Source organism: Protopterus annectens, chromosome 4.part0, assembly GCF_019279795.1.
Source record: "Protopterus annectens isolate FY-2018-M chromosome 4.part0, PAN1.0, whole genome shotgun sequence".
Lineage (NCBI taxonomy): Eukaryota > Metazoa > Chordata > Ceratodontiformes > Protopteridae > Protopterus > Protopterus annectens.
Window position 1 is genome coordinate 231,347,292 of NC_056733.1, and position 21,958 is coordinate 231,369,249.

At 44.1% G+C, this 21,958-nt stretch overlaps 1 protein-coding gene across 1 annotated transcript in view; it reads right to left on the reverse strand.

Moving 5' to 3' along the window:
• The window catches only part of SUPT5H (SPT5 homolog, DSIF elongation factor subunit), a 1,344,557-nt gene that overhangs the window by 927,207 nt on the left and 395,392 nt on the right, over positions 1-21,958 (reverse strand). Inside the window, exon 6 of the mRNA XM_044069729.1 lies at positions 20,457-20,708. Within this exon, the coding sequence (XP_043925664.1) occupies positions 20,457-20,708 (252 nt within the window). The remainder of the gene's footprint in view (positions 1-20,456; positions 20,709-21,958) is intronic.

Genomic DNA, 21,958 nt, shown 5'->3' on the forward strand with positions numbered 1-21,958 from the left:
GACATGGTCAATAGACCACGATGCTTTGCCACAGATGGCCTGCACCTGTCGTCCCTGGGATTCCGGATACTGGCTAAGGCTCTTGCCGCCCCTATAGTGCCTTTTTTAGGCAAGGTTCAAATGACAAATTCACCACCGTAACAGGAACAGGCAAGCAAAACATGAGGGTAATGCTACTCAATGTTAGAAGTCTAAATTTCAAAAAGCACTCACTCGAGGCACTCCTTAAAATGGAGATCATCAATATCTGTGCAGTGACTGAGACCTGGTTCAAGGCTCTAGAGAGCACCCCTGCACTACCAGGCTATAACTCATACCAAACTTTTCGGCCATGTAACCTGGACCGGATCACCAAAGGCGGAGGTGTGTCCATATTCATTAAGAATATCCACACCTCCAGGCTAGTTGCTCTGCATAATGCATTTGAGGTTATCCAAGTGCAACTAACTCTGGGCAAAACTGCAATCCAAATTGTAGCTTGGTACAGATCCCCCAACATGCCCCAGGATTCCCACTCCTCTTTTCTTGATGTACTGGAAAATATTAGAGTTCAACGAAACACCCTAATAATGGGCGATTTCAACTACTCCCCCATTAACTGGGAAAACTACTCATGTACCAACTCCTTCACACAACGCTTTCTGGATCATAAACTCAAATGCCCTGGATCAACTTATCCACACCCCCACCAGGGGCAACAATATCCTAGACCTAGTCATTACCAACATGAGTGACCGGTGTTCCACACCTGAAGTCAACTCCTCATTGGTCCGATTTGACCATAAGCTAATCACCCTTGATATCCACATCCCACCCCCCATTAAGGAAACCACGGTAAAAAAATTCTCCAAAGCCAACTTCATGCTTCTTAAGACAGAAGTGGTGAACTTTATGACACCCATGCAGATGGACAATACAGTTACAACTGCTGAATCCTACACAAATGCACTCTATAAGCACTTGCACAAGTGCATGGATTGTGCTATTCCAAACAGAACCAAGACGCTATCCTCCAAAAAAAGTAAGCCAATCTGATGGTCCCCTGCCACAAACAAACTCTACAACAGAAGGAAGAAATTGTTGCAAGAGAGAGTAAAATGCCATGAATGGAGGAGCTCCCTTGTCAGCCTCAGTAAGAAGCTGAGATCATTTATAAGATCCTCCAAAGCTAGCTACGAAAACAAAATTGCCACTGATTCTAAGGACACCCACAAAGCATTCTATAGCTATGCCAAGAAACTCAATAGCAACACCCAGACCTGCTCTGAGTTACAGCACAATGGCACGAAAATTACAGAACCAACTGATATTGACAACATCCTGGCAGATAGGTTCAGTGCTAACTTCACTCCCCCACCCCCTAAAGGGCCCATATCTATACAGGAAGAATGCAGTGTCCCTGTAATCACAACTACGTAGATAAAAGCTGCATTGTCTAAAGCCAAAAACACAGCATCCATGGGACCGGACAACACCCCAGGCTGCATTTTACACAAACTTCAGAACGAACTGGTTCCTCACCTAAGCACCATGTTCAATCATAGTCTCACATCAGGCTTTGTGCCCACAGAATGGCGTACACCAGTTATCCCACTCCACAAAGGGGGAGCCACCACTGATCCCGGGAACTATCGCCCTATTAGCCTGACTAGCCTGGCCTGCAAGGCCATGGAACTCATCATCATGGAACTCATAAACAAAGACATCGTTAACCTCCAAACTCTGGATCCCACCCAGTTCGGGTTTGTGAAAGGCAGATCATGCCTCCTAAACCTGATTGACTTCTTTGAAGCAGTCACCAAAGCCGTAGATAAGGGTAAGGTGGTTCACACAGCCTATCTTGACCTCGCCAAGGCTTTCGACACCATCCCCCATTCTGGATTATAGCTAAACTCACTAAACTAGCTATAAATCCCTACGTCACAAGATGGGTTGCCAACTGGCTCACTGACAGAACCCACACTGTAAAGGTTGCACACTCCAAATATGACCTCAAACCAATGACAAGTGGAGTACCACAGGGTTCAGTCCTGGGACCTCTCCTGTTTAGTATCTACTTCTCTGAAGTACAGGCTAACACAGAAGGCCTCTGGCTAACTAAGTTTGCAGATGACTGCAAACTAGGAACCATAGTTGAGTCCCCAAATGATGTGGGAATCCTACAGAAGGGCCTCGCTGAGACAGATGTCTAGCGTCAGAGCCATGGCCTCAAGATCAATGCCAAAAAGTGCATTGTCATCCCCTTTGGTAAAAACTCTGTACCCATGAACTACTACAGAGACAGCAGTCTACTTAACACAGAATGTGTGATGAGACCTAGGGACCCAGGTGGACAGTAGTCTGTCCTTTGATAGTTACATCAGCACAGTAGTCAGGAAGTCCTTCTACGTGGCACACCTCATCATAAAAGGGTTCTCATCCAGGAAAAAAGAGGTCATTGTTCCCCTCAACTCGACACTCATTAGAACGCCCCTTTTGGAATGTACCTCACAAGACATCTTCAGCAGCTGGAAAGGTCACAGAAGTACCTCACAAAGATGATTACTGGCCTCAAACAGATGCCCTACACTGACCGTCTCAAAAAACTCCAGCTTTACTCCATAGCATATCGACTACTCCAAGGTGATCTCTCACGAACATATAAAGCTATGTCAAACCCAGAGCTGTTGGGCATGCTACACCTAAAGAAATCCCAATCCGTCCAAGCTACACGCTCTAGGGGACCTAAACCTTGTCACCACAATAAACAGGACATGACGGAAGACACATTCCTGTCCCAGAGACTTCCCATACTCTGGAACAGGCTACCCATTTATGTCAAGCAAAGTTCTTCATTAGCACTCTAAGAAAAATCTTGATGAGTGGATGGGAAATAGGAAATACACCCCGGTGATCACTTCTGTGTCTCTGCTCGACAGTGGCACAGGAAAATAACTTTCTTGGGTGGCATAAGCCAGGGAACCTTGTTGGCTAGGCTTACGTAGGCCCTCGGGCCAATAGCCTAGTACCTACCTATGAACGTACAGGATGAATATGCATCCAGAAAAATCACCTAAAACCAGGGGAAATGCTAAATGGTTCAGAACTCCAGTAAAAAGTAATATCTTCTGCACACTGGAACCATGTCTGGATTCTCACTCAAAATGCTGCATCATTTTTGCGACAGTTTCCACAAAGGAGATTTCCTCAACAGGCGAGTCAGGGGATAATGTATCCTAATCATCAGAAGATAGGCCTGGTAATGTCCATAAGAATCAGAATCTGCCTCATCCTCCTCAGAGGAGGACTTATGCTGAATCTTCTGAGAGAAAAAAGGTGAAGGTGCAGTGGACAGAAAAGGAGGTTTGATAGCCAAATGACCTTCAACGGGCCTTGAGAAAACCAAATCCATTTTTCTTCCTGGGACACCCGGGATGGAGAAAAACTTTTAGTTTTTTTTCTTCTTCTTTCAGTAGTTATATCCATTTTAATTAAACATGGTGGAGCCAAACCTTGGCGCACTTCTATCAAAGCCCCAGGCACCTCTTACCAAACCAAGATTTGAAGGATGCCTTCTGGTCCTTTTGAAATTATAAGCCTGTGTTTCCCCTTCTCCACCATATTAGTTACGTCTGTCACATTTGCACATGTATGAGTCAGATGCCATACCAACCTCTGGCAGGGTCATGGTAGCAGGAGACTGAGAAATGTTCAAATGTACAGTGGACTCTTGGAAAGCCTCAACAGGTACGTCAGAGTCCAACTGGTCAGATGATGGTTCAGGCCTGTGTTGTTTTAATTTCTTTTTCAGAATGAGCAAGGTTCTTCTATTTCATACTGAGTGAGGCTCAAAGCACAGTCCCTAAACAGGTTTTAACATGAAAGATGCATACGTAGGGCTTTTGGTACAAACTAACAAATTTCACAATTCTTATAGCTTCAAGACAAAAGACTCCTGGATTGGAGATTCTTATAAGGAATTTGTTTACCACAATTAGACTTCCCCTCTTATCTGACATCTAACAGATTACAATACCAATTTACAAAGAAAACCAGGTAGGTTCCCCAACAGGGTACTCATCTGAATAAGAGTAGGTGTTGATACTAAAGACCAGAGAAGAACAAACAGATGAATGTGAAGCCTGTGTTCAGACTGGCAGCAAGATAGTGTTTAAATCTCACACTCCTACATCCACATATGTCCATGGGCTTATATCATACGCTGGACAACTGGTTTTATGCAAGGTTTTGCCTTTGGTACCCCAGCTGGACTTCCAGGTTACTTGGCAAGATACAAAGAGTACATACCAAGAGTATGTACTTACCATAGCTTGGCATCTGTGTTATCCTATGTCATTATTCAACATCGTAGGGGCCTTGCATCAGACATTGGATCCGAACAGGCAACATTTGCATAGACAGATCCAAGGCTCAAGCCCCTCCAGCTCCCATAATGCCCTGCTGCCCTCTAACCCTCAGACTGAGTTTGCTAACATATCCATTAACGCTACTCCTTCAGAAAAAAAGAAGAGAGAATCCAGAACCCAGTATACTCCAACTTCCTCCAAGATCCAACTAGGAAGGGGATGGAGAGACGGAAATTTGATGAATAATGAAACAGGATGACACAGATGCAAAGTTATGGTAAGTGCATAATTCTTTATCAGATGTTATCCAGGTCATTATTCATCACCTAAGGGTCAGACTCCCCAGCTACAATTTATCCTGGGAGGCCTCAAGGAAGGACATGCCAGAGCATTGTGGAGCCAAAGGAAGTCCTGCTCCTGGAAATCAAATCCAGCTTGTAATGAGATACAACGGTGTGAGGATTAGACCAAGTGGCAGCAACGCAATCATCAATAGAAAGTCTGGCCAAGAACGCTGAGGAAGTAGCCACAGACCTCGAGGAATGACCCTTGATTCTTCCCGGAACTTCAAGATGTGAAATGTCGTAGACTATAGAGATACAGCTAGAAATCCATCTAGAAATAGTCACCTTAGAAACCAGAAGACTATGTCAGTTCGAGGAAAAGGCCACAGAGAGTCTATCTGACTTGCGAAATACTTTGGTCCTATGCAGACAGGAACGCAGTTGTCTGTGTACATCCAAAGTATGAAGAATTTACTCTGCTTTGTTAGAATAATTAGAAAAGAACACTGGCAACTGAATACACTGGATCAGGTTGGATTCAGAAGCAACCTTGGGCAAGAAAGAGAGATTCATACCAAGAGATGCTCTGTCCTTGTGAAAGACCATGGGCAGAGGAGCAATGGAAAGAGCTTGCAGTTCGGAAACCCTCCTAGCCGAAGTTAAGGCAACCAGGAGAGCTGTTTTCCATGACAAGTATTTGAGATCGCATCAACTATCAGGCTCAAAAGGACTTCTAGTCAGAGACTGCAGTACTAAGGTCAGGTCCCAAGGAGGCGGGAGATCCTTAATAGGTGGTTTTAGCAGTAAGACCCACCTTCATGAATGCTTTGCAAAGCCTGGAAGAAAACCTAGGCTCACTGTTCTCATGAAAATTAGAAATCACCGCCAACTGAAGCTTAACAGTAGAAAGACTTGCTTCTGCTTGAAAAAGTGATGACAAAAACAAAAGGATATCTGAAGCAGAGGCAGGAAAAGAATCCTGCTCTTGGCCCAGATAGAAATTTTTTCCCACTTACTACTACTACAAACCTTTCTGGTGGAAGGTTTCTGGGAGGCTAGAATAATATGCTTGATGGGGGAACACCAGTCTGGACTGTTTCAAGATCACTGGAATTAGAGAAACCATGTCTGTCTGAAGATTTGAAAGAGGACAACCTGAAGGATGGGAGATCAGATCCTGAAGAGGATCCAGTACTCAGGGAGGATACTTCAGATGAGACCTGATGAAGGGGAACCGCGTCTGACGAGTCCAGAAACAGGCAATAAGGATCAGGGATGTCCTCAGGCACTGTTAGAGGATCAGGAGGATAAGCATAAAGGAGACCCGAAGGCCAATCATGGACTACAGCATCCCTCGGTGACTCCCCCGGAGGGGGGGATGAGGGTGAAGTACATGCTGCACTTGTGGTTGGCTAAGGAGGCAAACAGGTCGCAGCATGACTGACCCCTAGCAGTCAAAAATCTGCCACGCCACTGTGGGATTGAGGGACCACTCGTGAGGACTCGAGATGAACCTGCTGAGTCTGCTGGCCAACAGGTTGGAGTCCACAGGAACATGCGTTCTAAGAAGAAAGTTCCTGGAGGACATCGCCCATTCCCACACTCTCACAGACTCTGCACAACATGTAAGATCGTGTTCCCCCCTGGTTGACGACATACCAGATCACAGCCATGTTCTCTCTGAATGGCAATCATCCCCAGACGGAGACAGTCCTGAAAGGCGTGCAACATTAGTAGAACTGCTCTCATCTCTAGGATGTTTATGTGCAACTTCTCTACGAGGAACCACGTGCCTTGAACCATTCTCCCCTGGAAATACCCCACCCCCACCCCAACAGGGAAGCATCCGTAGTCACTACGGCCTTCAGCAGAGGAAAAGAAAAGGGCCTGCTTAGGAGGAGATCCTGAGACTGAAGACACCAAATAAGGTGTCATCTGTACAAGGGGGTCAATTTTATCGACAAGGACATGGGTTGAGACAGAACAGACCATTAAACCGCCAGAGTCCACTACAAAACCCACATATAATACCTTGCCGGGGGAACAAGATGAATGGCCACTGTCTTGGATCCTATGGTACAAAGTATCAAATGAACCTGGGGATATGAAAAATCTAAGATTTGAATGACCTGCTCCTGGATCAATTGAGCTCTGTGCAGAGGCAATGCTGCAATCTTTGAGACGGAGTCAAGTTGGACTCCTATGAACTCCAACCGTTGTGTGGGGACCAGATTTGATTTCGAAAGACTGACAATAATCCCCAACTGACTGATAATGATAAGAACATGATGAAATGCTTGTGACCGTCGATGCCTCAAAGGTACCGTGAGGAGCCAATCGTCAAGGTATGGGAGACCTGAGGTCCCTGCAGCCGCAGGTAAGCTGCTACCACTGCCATATATTTGGTAAATACCTGGGGAGCTGTTGTGAGACCAAAGGGTAGGGGGCTCTGAACTGGTAATCATCGGCTCCTAATCAAAAGCAAAGATATCTCCTGAAATGCCTGTCTATCTTGATGTGATAGTAGGTGTCCTGGAGATCCATGGACCACATCCAATCACTGCTGCGTAAGAGAGGCAGAATGGACTGAGCAGTGACCATCCGCAACTTGGACTTTTTGACTGATAGATTGAGTTCGCTGAGGTCCAAAATAAGATGCAGGTCTCCCGTCTTTTTTGGCACTAGAAAGAAAAGTACAGTTGTGTACACTTACCATAAATGTAGATGTTCGAGTGTCTTCACTGTTGCAGTCATGACTGTAGGGTTCTCCCCTGCCGGCAGGCAATCCTCGGTCGGCCAGAATCCCAAAGTCTGGGTCCGGCGTCGGCTGTTCAGCCACGCTCCCTGACGTCAGAGCGCCAGGAGTACAAAGCTGACAGCCGACGCCATGTTCTCCAGTTTTTCTTGCCCCAGATGTCAGAAGTTCCAAAATGAGTAAGGTCCCATACCCTTTGCAAATACACCTCAGAAGAAGGGTGAAAAAAGGAACCACACAAAAGAAAAAATAAGAGGGGACTGGAGGGAGGGAAACCCAGACTGCAACAGTGAAGACACTCGAACATCTACATTTATGGTAAGTGTACACAACTGTACTATGTTCATCGTGTTTCACTGTTGCAGTCATGACTGTAGGGTAGAGTCCCAAGCAGAATGAAAGGAAGGTGGTCATAAAGTAGAGGGGGCAGCTATAAGGCCCTGCAAGACTGCAGAAGCAAAGCCTGCCCTAGACTTAGAGTAGAGAGGTAGATTGTAGTGCTTGGAAAAAGTATGCACTGAACTCCAAGTTGCAGCTTCCAAAATGTCTTTGGTAGGAACTCCCCTGAGGAAGGTAGCAGCTCTGGTAGAGCGAGTCCTTATACTCCCTGGGATTTGCTTTCCATGGTGTGAATAGCAAAATCTGATTCCATGAGCAATCCATTTAGAAATGGTCTGTTTTGAAATGGCTTTACCTTGGGAACTTGAAGCATAAGAAACAAACAATTGCTCTGATTTCCTGGTGACCTTGGATCTGTCCAGGTAAAAACGTAGTTGTCTGTGTACGTCCAAGGAATGTAAGATCTTTTCCCCTTTATTTTGAGGAGTGGGGAAAAAAGACGGCAAGTGAATAGTTTGATTTAAAGCCACTTTGGAAACCACCTTAGGCATGAAAGTAGGATTAGTCCTTAAAGACACCCTGTCTTGATGAAAAATAATATAAGGTTCTACAGCCATAAGAGCTTGCAACTCTGAAACTCTCCTGGCAGAGGTCAGAGCTAACAGGATGGCTGTCTTCCAAGATAAAAACTTGATGTCAGATGTGGCAGCAGGCTCAAAAGGAGGTAAGGTGAGCTTTTCCAAAACATAGTTGAGATCCCAAGCAGGAATGGGAGGAGATCTAGGGGGCCTTAAGTTCTTAGCTCCTCTGAGAAACTGTCTCATGAGCTGGTGGGAAAAGATTGGAGGGTCTGTATTATAATGAGCAGAAATAGCAGAGGCATGAATCTTTACGGAAGAGAAAGAAAGACCCTTATGCAAGAGGTCTGTCAGGTAAAGTAAAATCTGAGGAATGTTAGGAATAAGAGGATCAGAATCCTGAGCCTGCATCCAGGAACAAAATCTTTTCCATTTGCCTGCATAAGATTTTCTAGTGCTAGGACGTCTGGCTTCTAAAATGACATCCATAACCTGCTTGGGTAGGAGGGAATGATTTAAAGACCCTGGATTAACCAGGCCGCCAGGCTGAGAGTTTTGACATGGGAGTGCAGAACCTGACCCTGGTGTTGGGACAGAAGTTTCGGAGTCTGTGGTAAAACCCAAGGGGGCTCCAGACAAAGGTTTTTCAGAGTTGGGTACCAGAACTGTCGAGGCCAATTTGGGGCCAGCAAGATTATCATCTTGGGCTTGTCCTGTTTGATCTTTAATAATACTCGTGGAAGAAGAGGAAGAGACGGAAAGGCATATCCCGAGAGGTTTCTCCAACTGAATGATAGTGCATCCACTTTCCAAGCTTGTTCGTGGAAAGTCCTGGTGCAAAAAATCTGTAGTTGATGATTGAGGTGGGATGCAAAGAGGTCTATGTGAGGACATCCCCAGACTGCAGTAATCTTCTTGAAAATTTCGGTGTCCAGCATCCATTCGTGTGGGTCCGAAAGGTTTCTGCTCAGACTGTCTGCCAGGAAGTTTTGCTTCCCTGGTAGAAACTGTGCTTGAAGGTCCAGATTGCAAGCTACAGCTGTGTTCCAAAGATCCATGGCTAGTCTGCAAAGTGGGTAGGAATGAGACCCCCCTTGCTTGTTTATGTACCACATAACTGTGGTGTTGTCTGTCCATATCAGTAGTTGTCCTGGTTGTAGAAGATTCCTGAAGGCCAATAGAGCTTTCTGAACGGCTAACATTTCCTTTAAATTGATATGCAGGTGCTTCTGATCCTTTGTCCAAAGGCCCTGCAGACAGTTGCCCTGAAAATGGGCTCCCCATGCATAATCTGAGGCGTCCGTGGTCAGTATCTGAGTGGCAGGAGGCAGACAGAAGGGTTTTCCTTTGTTTAGAGTACATAACTTGGACCACCAAAGGAATTCCTTTTGAAGACAAGGCAGGACGGAGATCAGTATGTCTAAATTGTGGCAATGCTGAGACCATACACTTTTTAGGTACCACTGTATTTTCCTCATATGTAGTCTTGCATATGGTACAAGGATGCAGGAGGCCATGTAACCCAAAGCCTGCAGGAATCTCCTTGCAGATAGCAGAGTTAAAGTTGCCAAGGTTTTGAAAGTTGAGGCCAGCTGTAATTGTTTTTCGCATGTCAGAAATGCAATCTGGGTTGTTGTGTTTAGAGAAGTGCCCAGAAAAATTATCTGTTGTGAGGGTGTCAAATTTGACTTTTTTATGTTTACAGTGAATCCCAGGAACTTGAGAAGATTCTGAACAAACTCTAGATGCTGGAGTAAGACATCCTTGCTGTCTGCCTGAATAAGACAGTCATCCAGATAAGGGTAAATTTGAATTCCCTTGAGTCTGCAATAAGCTACTACTGGAGCCAGGCATTTGGTGAAGACCCTGGGCGCAGTAGACAATCCAAAGGGCAGCGCAGAGAATTGATAGCGTCTCGATCCGGGATTGAACCTGAGGTATTTTCTGCGTTCCTGCCTGATGGGAATGTGTAAATATGGCTCCTTTAAATCCAAAGTTGCCATCCATGCATTTTTGGTCAGCACTGGAAGTAGCTGCTGTAGAGTAAGCATCCTGAATTTTATCTCTAGAAAAGTGTTCAAGACTGACAGATCCAGAATGGGTCTCCATGAATTTTGCTTCCTGGGGACTAGAAAGAGCCTTGAGTAAAAACCTTGTCCCATCTCTGAAAGTGGAACTAGTTCTATGGTTTCATAGCCAAGAGAGCTTCCACCTGGTTTAAGGCCTCTGACCACTGATGTTTTGGAAGATCTGGCCATTCGCTTGGCCTTGGTAGGGTATGAAAATGGAATTTGTAACCTCTTGAAACTACATCCAGAACCCACTTGTCTTGGGTTATACGAGTCCAATTTAGGTGAAAAAGAGAAAGTTTTCCTCCGAGAGGGGCTTCCAGGCAAGAAGTTCCTGCAGCCCAACAGAGGGAGTCATTGAGTCGGTTTCCGATGAGCTTGCGGACCTGTCCTCTCCTCCCCTAGGGGTGGAAGGAGTCCACTGTCTTGGTCTATAAGAGGCTTGCGTTTGAGGCCTTCCTCGGGAGCGTCTGTATCTAACCCTCTGAGGCCTGTCTGAATTGGGAAAGAACCAATTTTTTGTAGGCCAATTCCTACTAAATCTAGGTGGCTGTACTTGTAAGAAATCTTTAACTGTTTGCATGGATTTTGCTTTGTCCTCCATCTTTTTAATCACCTCTTCAGCTTTAGATCCAAACAAAACATTATGCTGAACAGGAGCATCCAATAATTTAGCTTTTACTTGATCTGGCAAATTTTGTTCCTTTAACCATGCATGCCTTCTAATTACTGCACCAGAGGCAGCAGCCCTACAAGAAACCTCCAAGGCATCAAATCCACAGTGTAAACCATGCTTCCCAACTTGTTCAGTGGCATGCATTAAGTCATGTAAGCTCCTTATCATCTGCACAGGCGGAAATGGAAGTTAGCTTTTGTTTTAGAACAGACAGGAGAAATTGCTGGTATTTCAGCATATGAAACTGACAGTTTAAAGCCCTAATAGATAAAGTAGCAGAAGTGTATACTTTTTTGCCCCATCTTTCTAAAGATATGGAATCCTTCTCAGTGGGAATGGGGTTTTTAGCAGAAGCGGCCTTTATGCCCTTAGGACCCTGAGAAATGGTTTCAGGGTCAGCAGTAGGGTTCTTGTATAAAAACTGGTGGGAAACAGGAACCCTATAGTATCTGTTCTGGCTTAACAGGAGCTGGAGGAAAAGAATCAGGACTTAAGTTAGCCTCCGAAAAAGCATCATCCACAATATCCAAAATAGGAGGAATAGCCAGGGGTATATGTTGAAGAAGAAGAATCTCTTAGTCTTTTCTTAGATTCTGAATACTCCTGTCCTTCCTAGTGGAAATGTTCGCTCATTTCATGCAAAGTTTCCCCAAAAGAGAAATCCTCAGGGGGAGAAGCTGAAGGAATGGATTCCTCAGCATCAGAATCCTCATAAGGAGGGAAAGAATATTCCTGGTCAGAAGAAGAAACTGAAGAAACAGAAGCCTGATCAGAGGAATCATAATAAACTTCCTGCCTTGGCCTTTTATCTGGAGGGGGATGTGAACCCCTAATCATAGTAAGTAAGTCCTCCGCCATCTTAAGTAACTGTTTCTGAGACTTGGGAGCCGGATCAGAAGAGGCCTGGGCTGCAGTCTTTGATTTGGAAGGAGCCTTTGCCTTTGTCTTTGCCTTTATTAGAAGCTGAGTAGGCCTGAAAACCCCTTCGGAAGCCGGTACCTGCACAGCGGCTCCGGACCCATCTGAAGGAACATTGTCCGAAGGTCCTGCAACAGAAATATTCAAAGGCCTAGTTGGCTCCTCATGGGAGTCCATTTCGACTATCGGTTCCGAAAAGGCCGACGACAGGGGCTGCAAAAGCGCCTCACTGACGACGGCTGAACCTGAAGCTGGCTCTGCTTGTGCGATATCGTCTGATTTGGACCTCGGAGGCCTGTCTTTGTCCTTGCGTCGTTTGTGAACTCCGGTAGCCGGAACCGTATCAGACGACATTTTGTAATTAAAACGCCTACCGAAGTAATGAAATGCAAAATCGTACCTTCGTTTAATAGTACAATGATTGAATCTAGCACAAAACCGACAACTAGCTTCGTCGTGGTCAGGGCCTAAGCAAGGAATACAGTAAGAATGAAAATCATTATGAGGTATTTGCTTCCCACATGAAATACAATTATTAACTTTTTCTGACATTGGACTGGAGCAAGAAAAAAGTTTCCCCAACGGGGTACTTGGCTTTGAGTAGGAGAAGAAAGTCTTCGGACTGAAGATTTAGAAAAAATTGTCAGGAGTCAGCCGACCGGCACTTGCGAACTGCTATCACCGCATGGCAAGAAAGATTGGAGAACATGGCGTCGGCTGTCAGCTTTGTACTCCTGGTGCTCTGATGTCAGGGAGCATGGCTGAACAGCCGACGCCGGACCCAGACTTTGGGATTCTGGCCGACCGAGGACTGCCTGCTGGCAGGGGAGAACCCTACAATCATGACTGCAACAGTGAAACACGATGAACAAGAGCAAGTACCGGACCCTTTTTGCCCTGCTGGGACCTCTTGGATGGCTCTTTTTTGAAGAGGTTGTTGAACTTCCTTGAACGCCAACTCCCTCTGACTGGGTGGAACATCGGAGAGGTATTTATGTGTGGGAGAGGATTCCGAAAAGGGAATGAAATAGCCCCTGGAAACGATGTTAACACCCACTGATCAGATTTAATGTTTGTCCAAGCTAGTGGGTAAAGGGAAATGCAACTCCCGACTGCCTCCAGGGTACAGCAGTAGGGCAACACCTCAGGCTCACTGATAGGGCTGTTCAGAGAAGGGCTCCCTGAAGCCCTCATTTTGCGGACCCCCTTACCTCTAAGATGGCGGTGGCCATTGAAACCTCTCTCCCTGCCTCTGGAAGAGTAGTCTTCAAGAGTGTTCTGAAAGGGAGACTGTGCTTTCCAGAACCACATCTTCCTAGTTCCTCACTGGATCTTGGAGAAGGACCTCCGAAGAGTAGAAAGCTTGATCCCAACCGCAAACAAAGTCTTCCCTTCCTGCCCACTATGGGTCAGTATCCTTTACGGAGGATGCAAAAGAGGGTGGACCCATCAAACAGGGCATTGGTAAAAGACGCTTGGAAGAGTTCCGCAAACCTGCATAAACATAACCAGACATGATGCCTTACAGCTATGCTGGTAACTGCCGCTGAAGGAGTTTCCACAGCACTGGAAATTAGCTCATCAAGGAATTGGTGAGGGATATCAAGAGTAGAAAGCTTGGCAGACAACGTTTTGAAGTCCTCCGCCAGCAGTAGCTCTAAGGGAAGTAGAGAATTCTTTGATCAATCCCTTTGGAGGTGGGTAGTGTGCCAAGTAATTGACTGCCCTTAGTCCAAAGGTAGCTGAGGCACACACTTTCTATGATGGTCTATGGCCTGAGACTCCCTGTTCAGGGGATGGACCATAAAGCTCTGCTCTGTCAGCTCCTTTTTAGTGGCAAAGGCAACCATGATGGCATTGACCCTAACTCCTTTGCTCCAGAAGGGGAGGTCCACAGGAGGGGGTTGGGGAGACCATCCATCCTTCTGCTTCAAATCCTCAAGAATGTCCCCAAAGAAGACATCATCGGGCAGAGATCTGGCGTACCAGTCTCCTTCATCAAGGTCCATGTCCTCAGTGAGGGACTCCGAAGGGGAGTCCAAGTGCCACCTCTTGCACTTTCTCTTACAAGGTACCTCCTTCATGGGCTGCTCCAGGGAAGACTCGGAAGAAAGAGGAACCCCTTGAGGGGAAGAAGCCCCCTGAAGGCTCAAATGGGAGGGCTTACCTAGGACAGGATGAGATGCTTCACCACCCAAAGCTGGCAGTGAGGGAAGGATGGACCCAGAGGGGCGGAAAATTAAACTCTGGCCCTGACTAAGGTCCTCTCTACCACCTGGGAAGGCCAAGGGGCTGGAAGTGGTCCCGTCCCCAATCTCGGAAGGCAAAGTCCCCCAGAAACAAGAAACGAGCCCTGATAGAGCATTATGGCCCCCGGATGATATTGGTCCGAAGCTACTGAAGACAGAGGCCCCTAGCGGGACGAGACTGGTCCAAAAAGAAGGGACCTGATCCTGCCTCAGTGAAACTGGCACTGACCACTCTGGCATGGGGACCACTCTGGTCCGAAGATGGAAGAACAGAGCAAGCCAGGGACCCTGATGAGTCGAGAAAGGGGGGGAATTACTCAGTCCTGCTGGGATCCGACTGCGGGAGTCTGGGTTTGGAGGTTCCAAAGACCCTGGGGTTGGAAGAGGAGAATGGCTAAATGAAATAAGCGAAGCCACCCTGGCCGGATGGGCTGAGAAAGCAAAAAGCCCCAACTCTATATGGGCTTTGAGGAAACTCCTCATCAAACTGTTCATGTCAGAAGGCAGACTCTTCGACAATCTGGAGGAAGAGGAGGAGTGGGTAGACTGAGCCGGAGACCTTAAAGACCTACGCCAGTGTTTTGAAGTTCAGCTCCGAGGCCCAGGAGCCAAATAGAATACATGCCTGGAAGTAGAGGTTGAAGCTGTCTGTTCAATAATTGTTGGATCCAACAAACCTGTCGGATCTGATGGCAGAGGAGATTTAGCAATCGGATCAAATGGACTGGTCAGATCAGAGGCTGGCCTGACCCTGGTCACATCCAAAGAGGTCTTGGATCTGGAAGAAGAATCCGCAGATCTTGGATCCGAAGACCTCGGATCAGAGATGGTCCGGGCTGGGGTCAGATCCAGGGAACTAGGCTCAGGCAGCTGTGGTTACTTGGAAGGCATTGTAGGCAAGGAAGGGGTCTTACTCTTTAGATCTGAGCCATGCCTTTCAGTAGAAGTTTATTGTGGCGCTCTGCCAAGGACTTGAGATTGAATGCAACACAAATGTCGCATTCAGCCTTCAGGTTCACAGCCCCTAAACAATAAGCACTCCTCATGCGAGTCAGAATTGGGCACCTTCCGACTGCATGAGGAGCACTTTTTAAAAATGGACAGCTTTTCAGACATAATTGAGACAAAAAACACACTACAACTACCGAAACACTAACTACCAAAGCCCTAATGGCTAAGAGAAAAAGGGCACAGAAAAAAAAAATACAAACAACCTCTCGACCAGCAACAAACAAACTAGCTAAACTAAGGGAGGGGAGGGAATTACTATACAAAAAACAAACAACAAACCATCTAAAGGGAGTTAAAGCCAAAAAAACTGAACTAAACACTTAACTGGATGTAAGGGCCAAGGGATTGCGTCCATACTGAATAGTGTCAAATGAGATCTGAGGGTTAGTGGACAGAAAGGCATTACAGGAGAGGGAGGAGTTTGAGCCTTGGATCTATGTACACGTTGCCATTCGGATCCGATGTTGGATTCAAGACCCTATGGTGATGAATAATGACATGGATAACATCAGATCTCAACAGTACTGGATCACTGTTACAGTATCCAAATAGTATCAGAATAATGCAACAGTGATCAAAGGGAGGACATCAGTTAAATATTTAAGTAAGAGGTTCAGCAATAAAGGAGGAACATATGAATAATTATGGCTATAGACCATCAGCGCATGAGTGTCTGCCGGGGAAAGTCTATATATGAGAATCTCTCTCTCTCAGGGGAAGTTAAGTGGAAAAGGGACATAGAAGGACTTGTAATTGATAAAAGCTTAAAAGTTTTACTGAATTTGTCAGTACGGCAGAAAACGTCCTCATTATGTTATTCAAGTACTTAAGAAGATAGTCAACTAGCTAGTAGATTTTAACATGCAGAAACGAAGGATCATTTCCTAGCAGACACCAAATGTATTTCATACCAGAAACTCCTGAAATTTCCAAATGTTTCCAAACACTGCGTTCTAGGACAGTGCTTCAAGTCTTTTAATGGATTTCTTACCAAGGTTAACTAGTTTGATAAATTAATCAAAGTTCTGGGCATTTACAGTCCCCCACCCCCCAAATCCTTCTAAGCTACATCAGGGGTTGCTTTTAGTTTACTAATCAGACACACAGACCATCTCTTTAATGATGACTGAAGTATTTTCCAAGGCCAGCCAAAACTCTCTCTGAAAAAGTCAGAGTAGGAAGACTATTTCAGAGCAGTGAGAACACACAACCAGCTTAAGTTCAATATAAGCTTCATAGTCTATTTGACCACAGGAAAAAGGCATAAATGTCAAAGTTGTAGGAAGCAGTCAGGGTTTTTATACTCCAGATGAAAATAGTGAGACAATAAACATTCAACACTGAGAATGTCTTCAGCCAAAAAACTGTAGTGGGCTGACTGACAGCAATTATATCTAACAAGACACTCACTCATTTGCCAGGGTGACATGACAGAGAAACAAGTTGGGTTAGGCTATCATGGATGCAGGGTACTTTTTACCATGTCACTGAACACTTCTAAAACTATCTGCATTAAGGCTGCCCCTTAAAATGGTCTTGCTGGAAATACAGAAATATATGACTGATGACACAAAGTCACTACGGAGGATAACAGGTGAACAGAAGTAGCCAAACATGACCCCTCCTATGATGATCTCAGCACAGAGAAAGCTAGGGTGAAAAGTATCACTACAGAAGCAGATAGTGATCACTACAAAGACTTGCCTTCATTGCAAAAGGATCTCTGGCTGACAAAGGCATATCTGGTCTGGACTGCTGGTTCAGTAGGACATGTCAAAATGGAAGCATGGCTGCCTGTGTAAAGTACCCGCCATACACTTCAGCCTCAATGGATTCAGCAACTGAGGTCTGCAAAAGCAACTCTGCTACTTCAGAATCACTTGACTTCTGAAACCTAGGGATACCAGGGATGCAGTCATTTTACTTGCACTTCCTCCTCCTCTTCTTGGATTTATTCTGGTTAAGGTGTTTGCCTTACAAACAGAAGGTGCAGGGTTTGATTCTCACATGAGGTAAGTGGCTAGGCTTAAAATGGCCTGCAAAGGCAGCTAGCCTAGTACCAGCCTATGAACCTATGAACCTAAGTCTTAGACAACACTACATCTCTACACGAGGCTCACACCCCATTTTGTGCAGTGAACTCTTGGAAGGAATGTTGATGGGGACAGGCTGTCCTCAGCTAAACAATGTACAACAGACACCCACACCACTCTCTGGTCACAGACAAAAAGGACACTTGCTAAGAAAAAGTATTTTTATGTTATCTGCTTACTGCAGACTAAACCTTAGCAGTAAATTCCTCAGAGCTAAATTCTAGGTCAGACATTAGCTACACGGATTATCAAACAAAAAGAAAAGACAACCCCTATGAGGTACTTGTATGTTCCTTTCAGAAGACTTCATTTGGCCAACAAATTGATACACATGGGGCCGGGATGTGGATGCAAATGCATGGCAAAATAAAAATCTGCACCCTTCACACCACCAGTATCCTTGCTCCAGGAAGAGAGTTATGGCTGAAGACCTGGATGAGGGAACAGCTTTGGAAGACTGAGGACTGCAACAGTGATTACTGCAATGAACACACAGATGTCAACCTCAGATCTACCACAAGAGATGAAGTCTTTTAAAGCAATTGACAAGATCTCAAGTGGGAAAGCCAGGACTTGAAAATATCCCACACAGGGCCCTGAAATAAAATGATGGCATCACTATGGATGTCGTGTCCTAATTACTGCAGCCTGCACAGGAAGAGAAGGTACCACTGGAATGGAAGGTGAGCTACAACAGTAATCACTCACATCTCCTCCATTAGGCAGCTTAGCAGAAAGGACGAGGAATACAGCTTTTACAACTGCTAAGCAGGAGAGTTAGCAAGTGCTCCTAGAAAAAAGATCAAAACAGTTGCTAATATCAAATACAGATGAACAACCTGTTTAGCATTCTGAGAAGTTTAGTATGGACTATTCCATGACCTTAGTCATCATTACTGAACAGCCACAGGAATGGCAGTTCTGTCAGCTTTTTGAATTTTAGGATGACATTCAACATGGTAGATAGAATAGTCAAGTGGAGAAACCGGAGATACAATGGCATCCCATAAAAGACCACATATGCTCAGTGTATAAATGAAGACATATCATGTAATGTTAATCAAAAGTAAATATTGTGGGAAGAAATAGCCAGGGAATTGTTATGGCTAGGATTGTATAGGCCCAAGGGCCGATAGCCTAGTACCAACCTATGAGCGTATAACTCTGAACTATCAAAGCCATTCAAAATCAATACAGGGGTCAATAAAGCTGTCCGTCACAGCCTGTGAATTTTTTACTTATTTCATGGGTAACAAAGATAGCCATGGAACAGCCTAAAAAACAGAGCAGACCTAGATCCAGATGCTGGAAGATTTAGATTTGGCTAGCTGTATCTAAATTCTCCAACAAAGCTAAAAGGAAGAAGGACTACACTGTCAAGTCAACAGGACTAGAAACTAAGCGCACCAAGGCCAACAACCTGCAAATAAATAGCACATGTGAAGCTACAAAATATTTTCTGCTCACTGCTTACCTGGGTATTACTGCTGTAAAATGGCTGCTACATACAATGTTAAGGCCACTATCAAAATATGACATGCTTTTGTTATTCTGAAGCCACTGCAGAGAAATTACAACCTCATCGGATACACTAAAGAGTTAATACCAATGATACATTTGTATTGCTGTTTAGACCACAGACCTGGCATTATATATACAGCATTGCCCACAAAATGCATGTCTTAACACCTGCCTTCAACAGATGTTGCACATCTGCTAACATGGAAAATAAATCGGGACCATGAGCTCTGGAGAGGAGCAAAACAAGAGCCCATCATAAATAACCAAAACTAGAAAATAGGAATTTTCTGGACACACCTTGTGTAGAATTAAACAATATCCCACATCATGCTTTGGACAAAAATCTACAAATAAATCATAAAAGAGGAAGGCCATCTACAATGTGGTGGCAAACACTTGACAAAGTATTAAAAATGGTCAGCACACATTATGAGTAGAAGCACAAAAAACACAGAAAGATGCCAACATGCAGTAGGCTGCATGTCCCAAAAGGAGCAAAAAAGAATATGTATTGTGCATTCATCCAAGTACTTTGCAAAATATCTTATAAAGCATCCCCTTTGAGGTTAAGATCCTAACCTTTTGTACTGTCATTCATCAGAGCCAAAGGGATTATGTCCAACAGTTTCCAAAACATTGCTACTTTTGTTAAATGTGGGTAGTTTTACAGTGATGCATGCTGAAGAACTGGTGGCAAGAAAGCTGCAGCCCCAGCAGATCAAAGGAACAAGCTACCAACAAATGCTACAGCATAGGAAAAAAAAAAAAAACGTTTGGAAATCTTTGGACCATGCACTTGCGTTCAGAAGTCACTGACTGTGTGAGTATGTAATGTATACAACCAAACAGAGCAGAAATTCCTGGAAATAGAGGCATTATTCACTAGTAAGAAAATGACCTTGGGAAATATTTCCATTCAAATAATGCTTCTTTATATCAATGGAAACCAGGAACATCAGAAGTTGTCAGGTTTTCCAATACCCTGGATAAGCACCACTGCTATATATTACACATCATATATTTATCTGTACTATTATCTACGTATCTGCTTACACACACACACACACACACACACATGATGTCTAGTTGCCTAGAAGACTATAGATGGTGGCTGCTGATGGGGTTTCTACAGGAGCCACATGCGAATTACAACCATGTACGGACGGGATGCTGACACCTTTTATATGTAGGCAACCACACATGCGCACACACGCGTGCATGCATACATACTCAATTTTCGTCAACTTATGAAAGCCCAAAACACCTTACAAAGGTTCTAGCATACAAACATTTCTGTTTCAAGAAACTACATTTAAAACGTACAGGAATAATGGATTCTAGGTAATGAATATTAACTGTTCCACATGAAAAAAAAGTGCTCAGTCCTCTACTTCTGCTTGCTTCCAAAACTATATAAATTAAATGTCAGTGTTCTGTATCAAACCTGCATGTAAAACTTAATTTTTCATTAATCTGGGAACAATGCAGTGGAAAACATTATCAAGCTGAACAAACAAGAAAAACACACACAATAATCAACTTTTACCTTTTTTGTGTATATGGTTTACCTTTGGAAAATGATAGGATGCAATGAATTACTTGACTACAGTTACCTACCTGAGCAATGTCGTCTTTGTAGAGGCCTCTTTTCAGACGAACCCATGACTTGGCCTTAAGATTTGAGACTTCTTTCACTACTTTTAAAACATCTGTCATTTCCTTGATGGGGACCATCTGCTGGTTCCAGAACCCCATTCTTAGATTTCCCACACCCTCGATAGCCTGCTTCAAGTGAGTTTGCTTGTAAGCTTCAATATAAACATAACCCTTTACATGCTCAGGAGCAACAACAGCCTTTATCATTAGAGGCTAGAAGGAAGAGACAAAAATAAGTGTCAAAATATTCCATTCCTGAAAAATTTTCATAAATACTTTGGTGACTACTGCTCTATAAACATTAGCCTTAATAATGAAAACTTGTGAACTACAATTAAGCAAAGTAAGCCTAGTTTGTGCCTGTTTTACTCTGTTAACCGTACAAGTGGCCTGTTCTGAGGACCATTATCAGCTATTAACAGGGCACAAGGCAAGGACACAAACACACAATCAGTAACAAAAGAACAAAAATCTACTAACAAGGCATGATGTTTTCAAGCAAGCAAATAAGTTAAAGTAAAAAAACCTAAATGAAAGGTTACTGTAGTGTCCCAACCAAAAAGAACAGCAAGAGTTAGAAAATTACAGAACATATTCTTAAAAGTTATCAGTTGATCTAAAGAGAGACCCTCCCTGGTGGGCTCTGTGATTAACCATATTATCTCTTATTTATCGGATAATTAGATAAGTGGGATGGTCCAAAAACCCTTCTCAGCAATGACCTTGGCACTGTGGCAGGTACAACTGTTTAGCAAATAAAATACTTGACTACAGACATAAGCAAGTGAGCTGCAGCATCCTGAAAATGAGAAATGAGATCAAGTAGAAATGCATGCAACCACACAGAGAAAACAGTCTAAAAAAAGCAAACACCTTTTTGAAAAAAAAAAATGAACATGTACAAGTTATGTATATGTAAATAAGAAAGTCAGATAAATACAAAAAAGGAAGCTGCAACTGTAGATGTATTTAATAATGCCATGAAGCAATCTAGCCATTGCTACCCACTACCAAAAGAAGAGAAGCAGCAGTAGTCTTTAGGTGCTTAATAATTACTTTCCTAAATTCTAACTAAGAGTGTTTCTCAATTCAAGGGTGGGGGTGTTCCAATTATATGGGACAACTCTGCAGAAGTTTATTTCATCAAATAATTATAAAAAGACTGGACTAGAGATAGCAGGAAGATTACCCAATTCTTAGTTTTTGTAAAGGAGGTTGAATGTGAAGTTTGACAGAAGTAAGATGGCAAATTCTATTACTCTGGGAGACAGCTAACCTCCTGCACGAAGGTACAGTGCATCTGTGCTGATATAAGAGGTAACTGAATCCGTAGAGACTATTAAACATTGTTTGAATTAAACAGGTATTATGGAATGACTAAGTATCAGAACTAAAAGGTTATATTCCAGTCTTTGGAAAAAGGCACACACATGGTGAGGACTCATCAAGCCTAATATACAAGA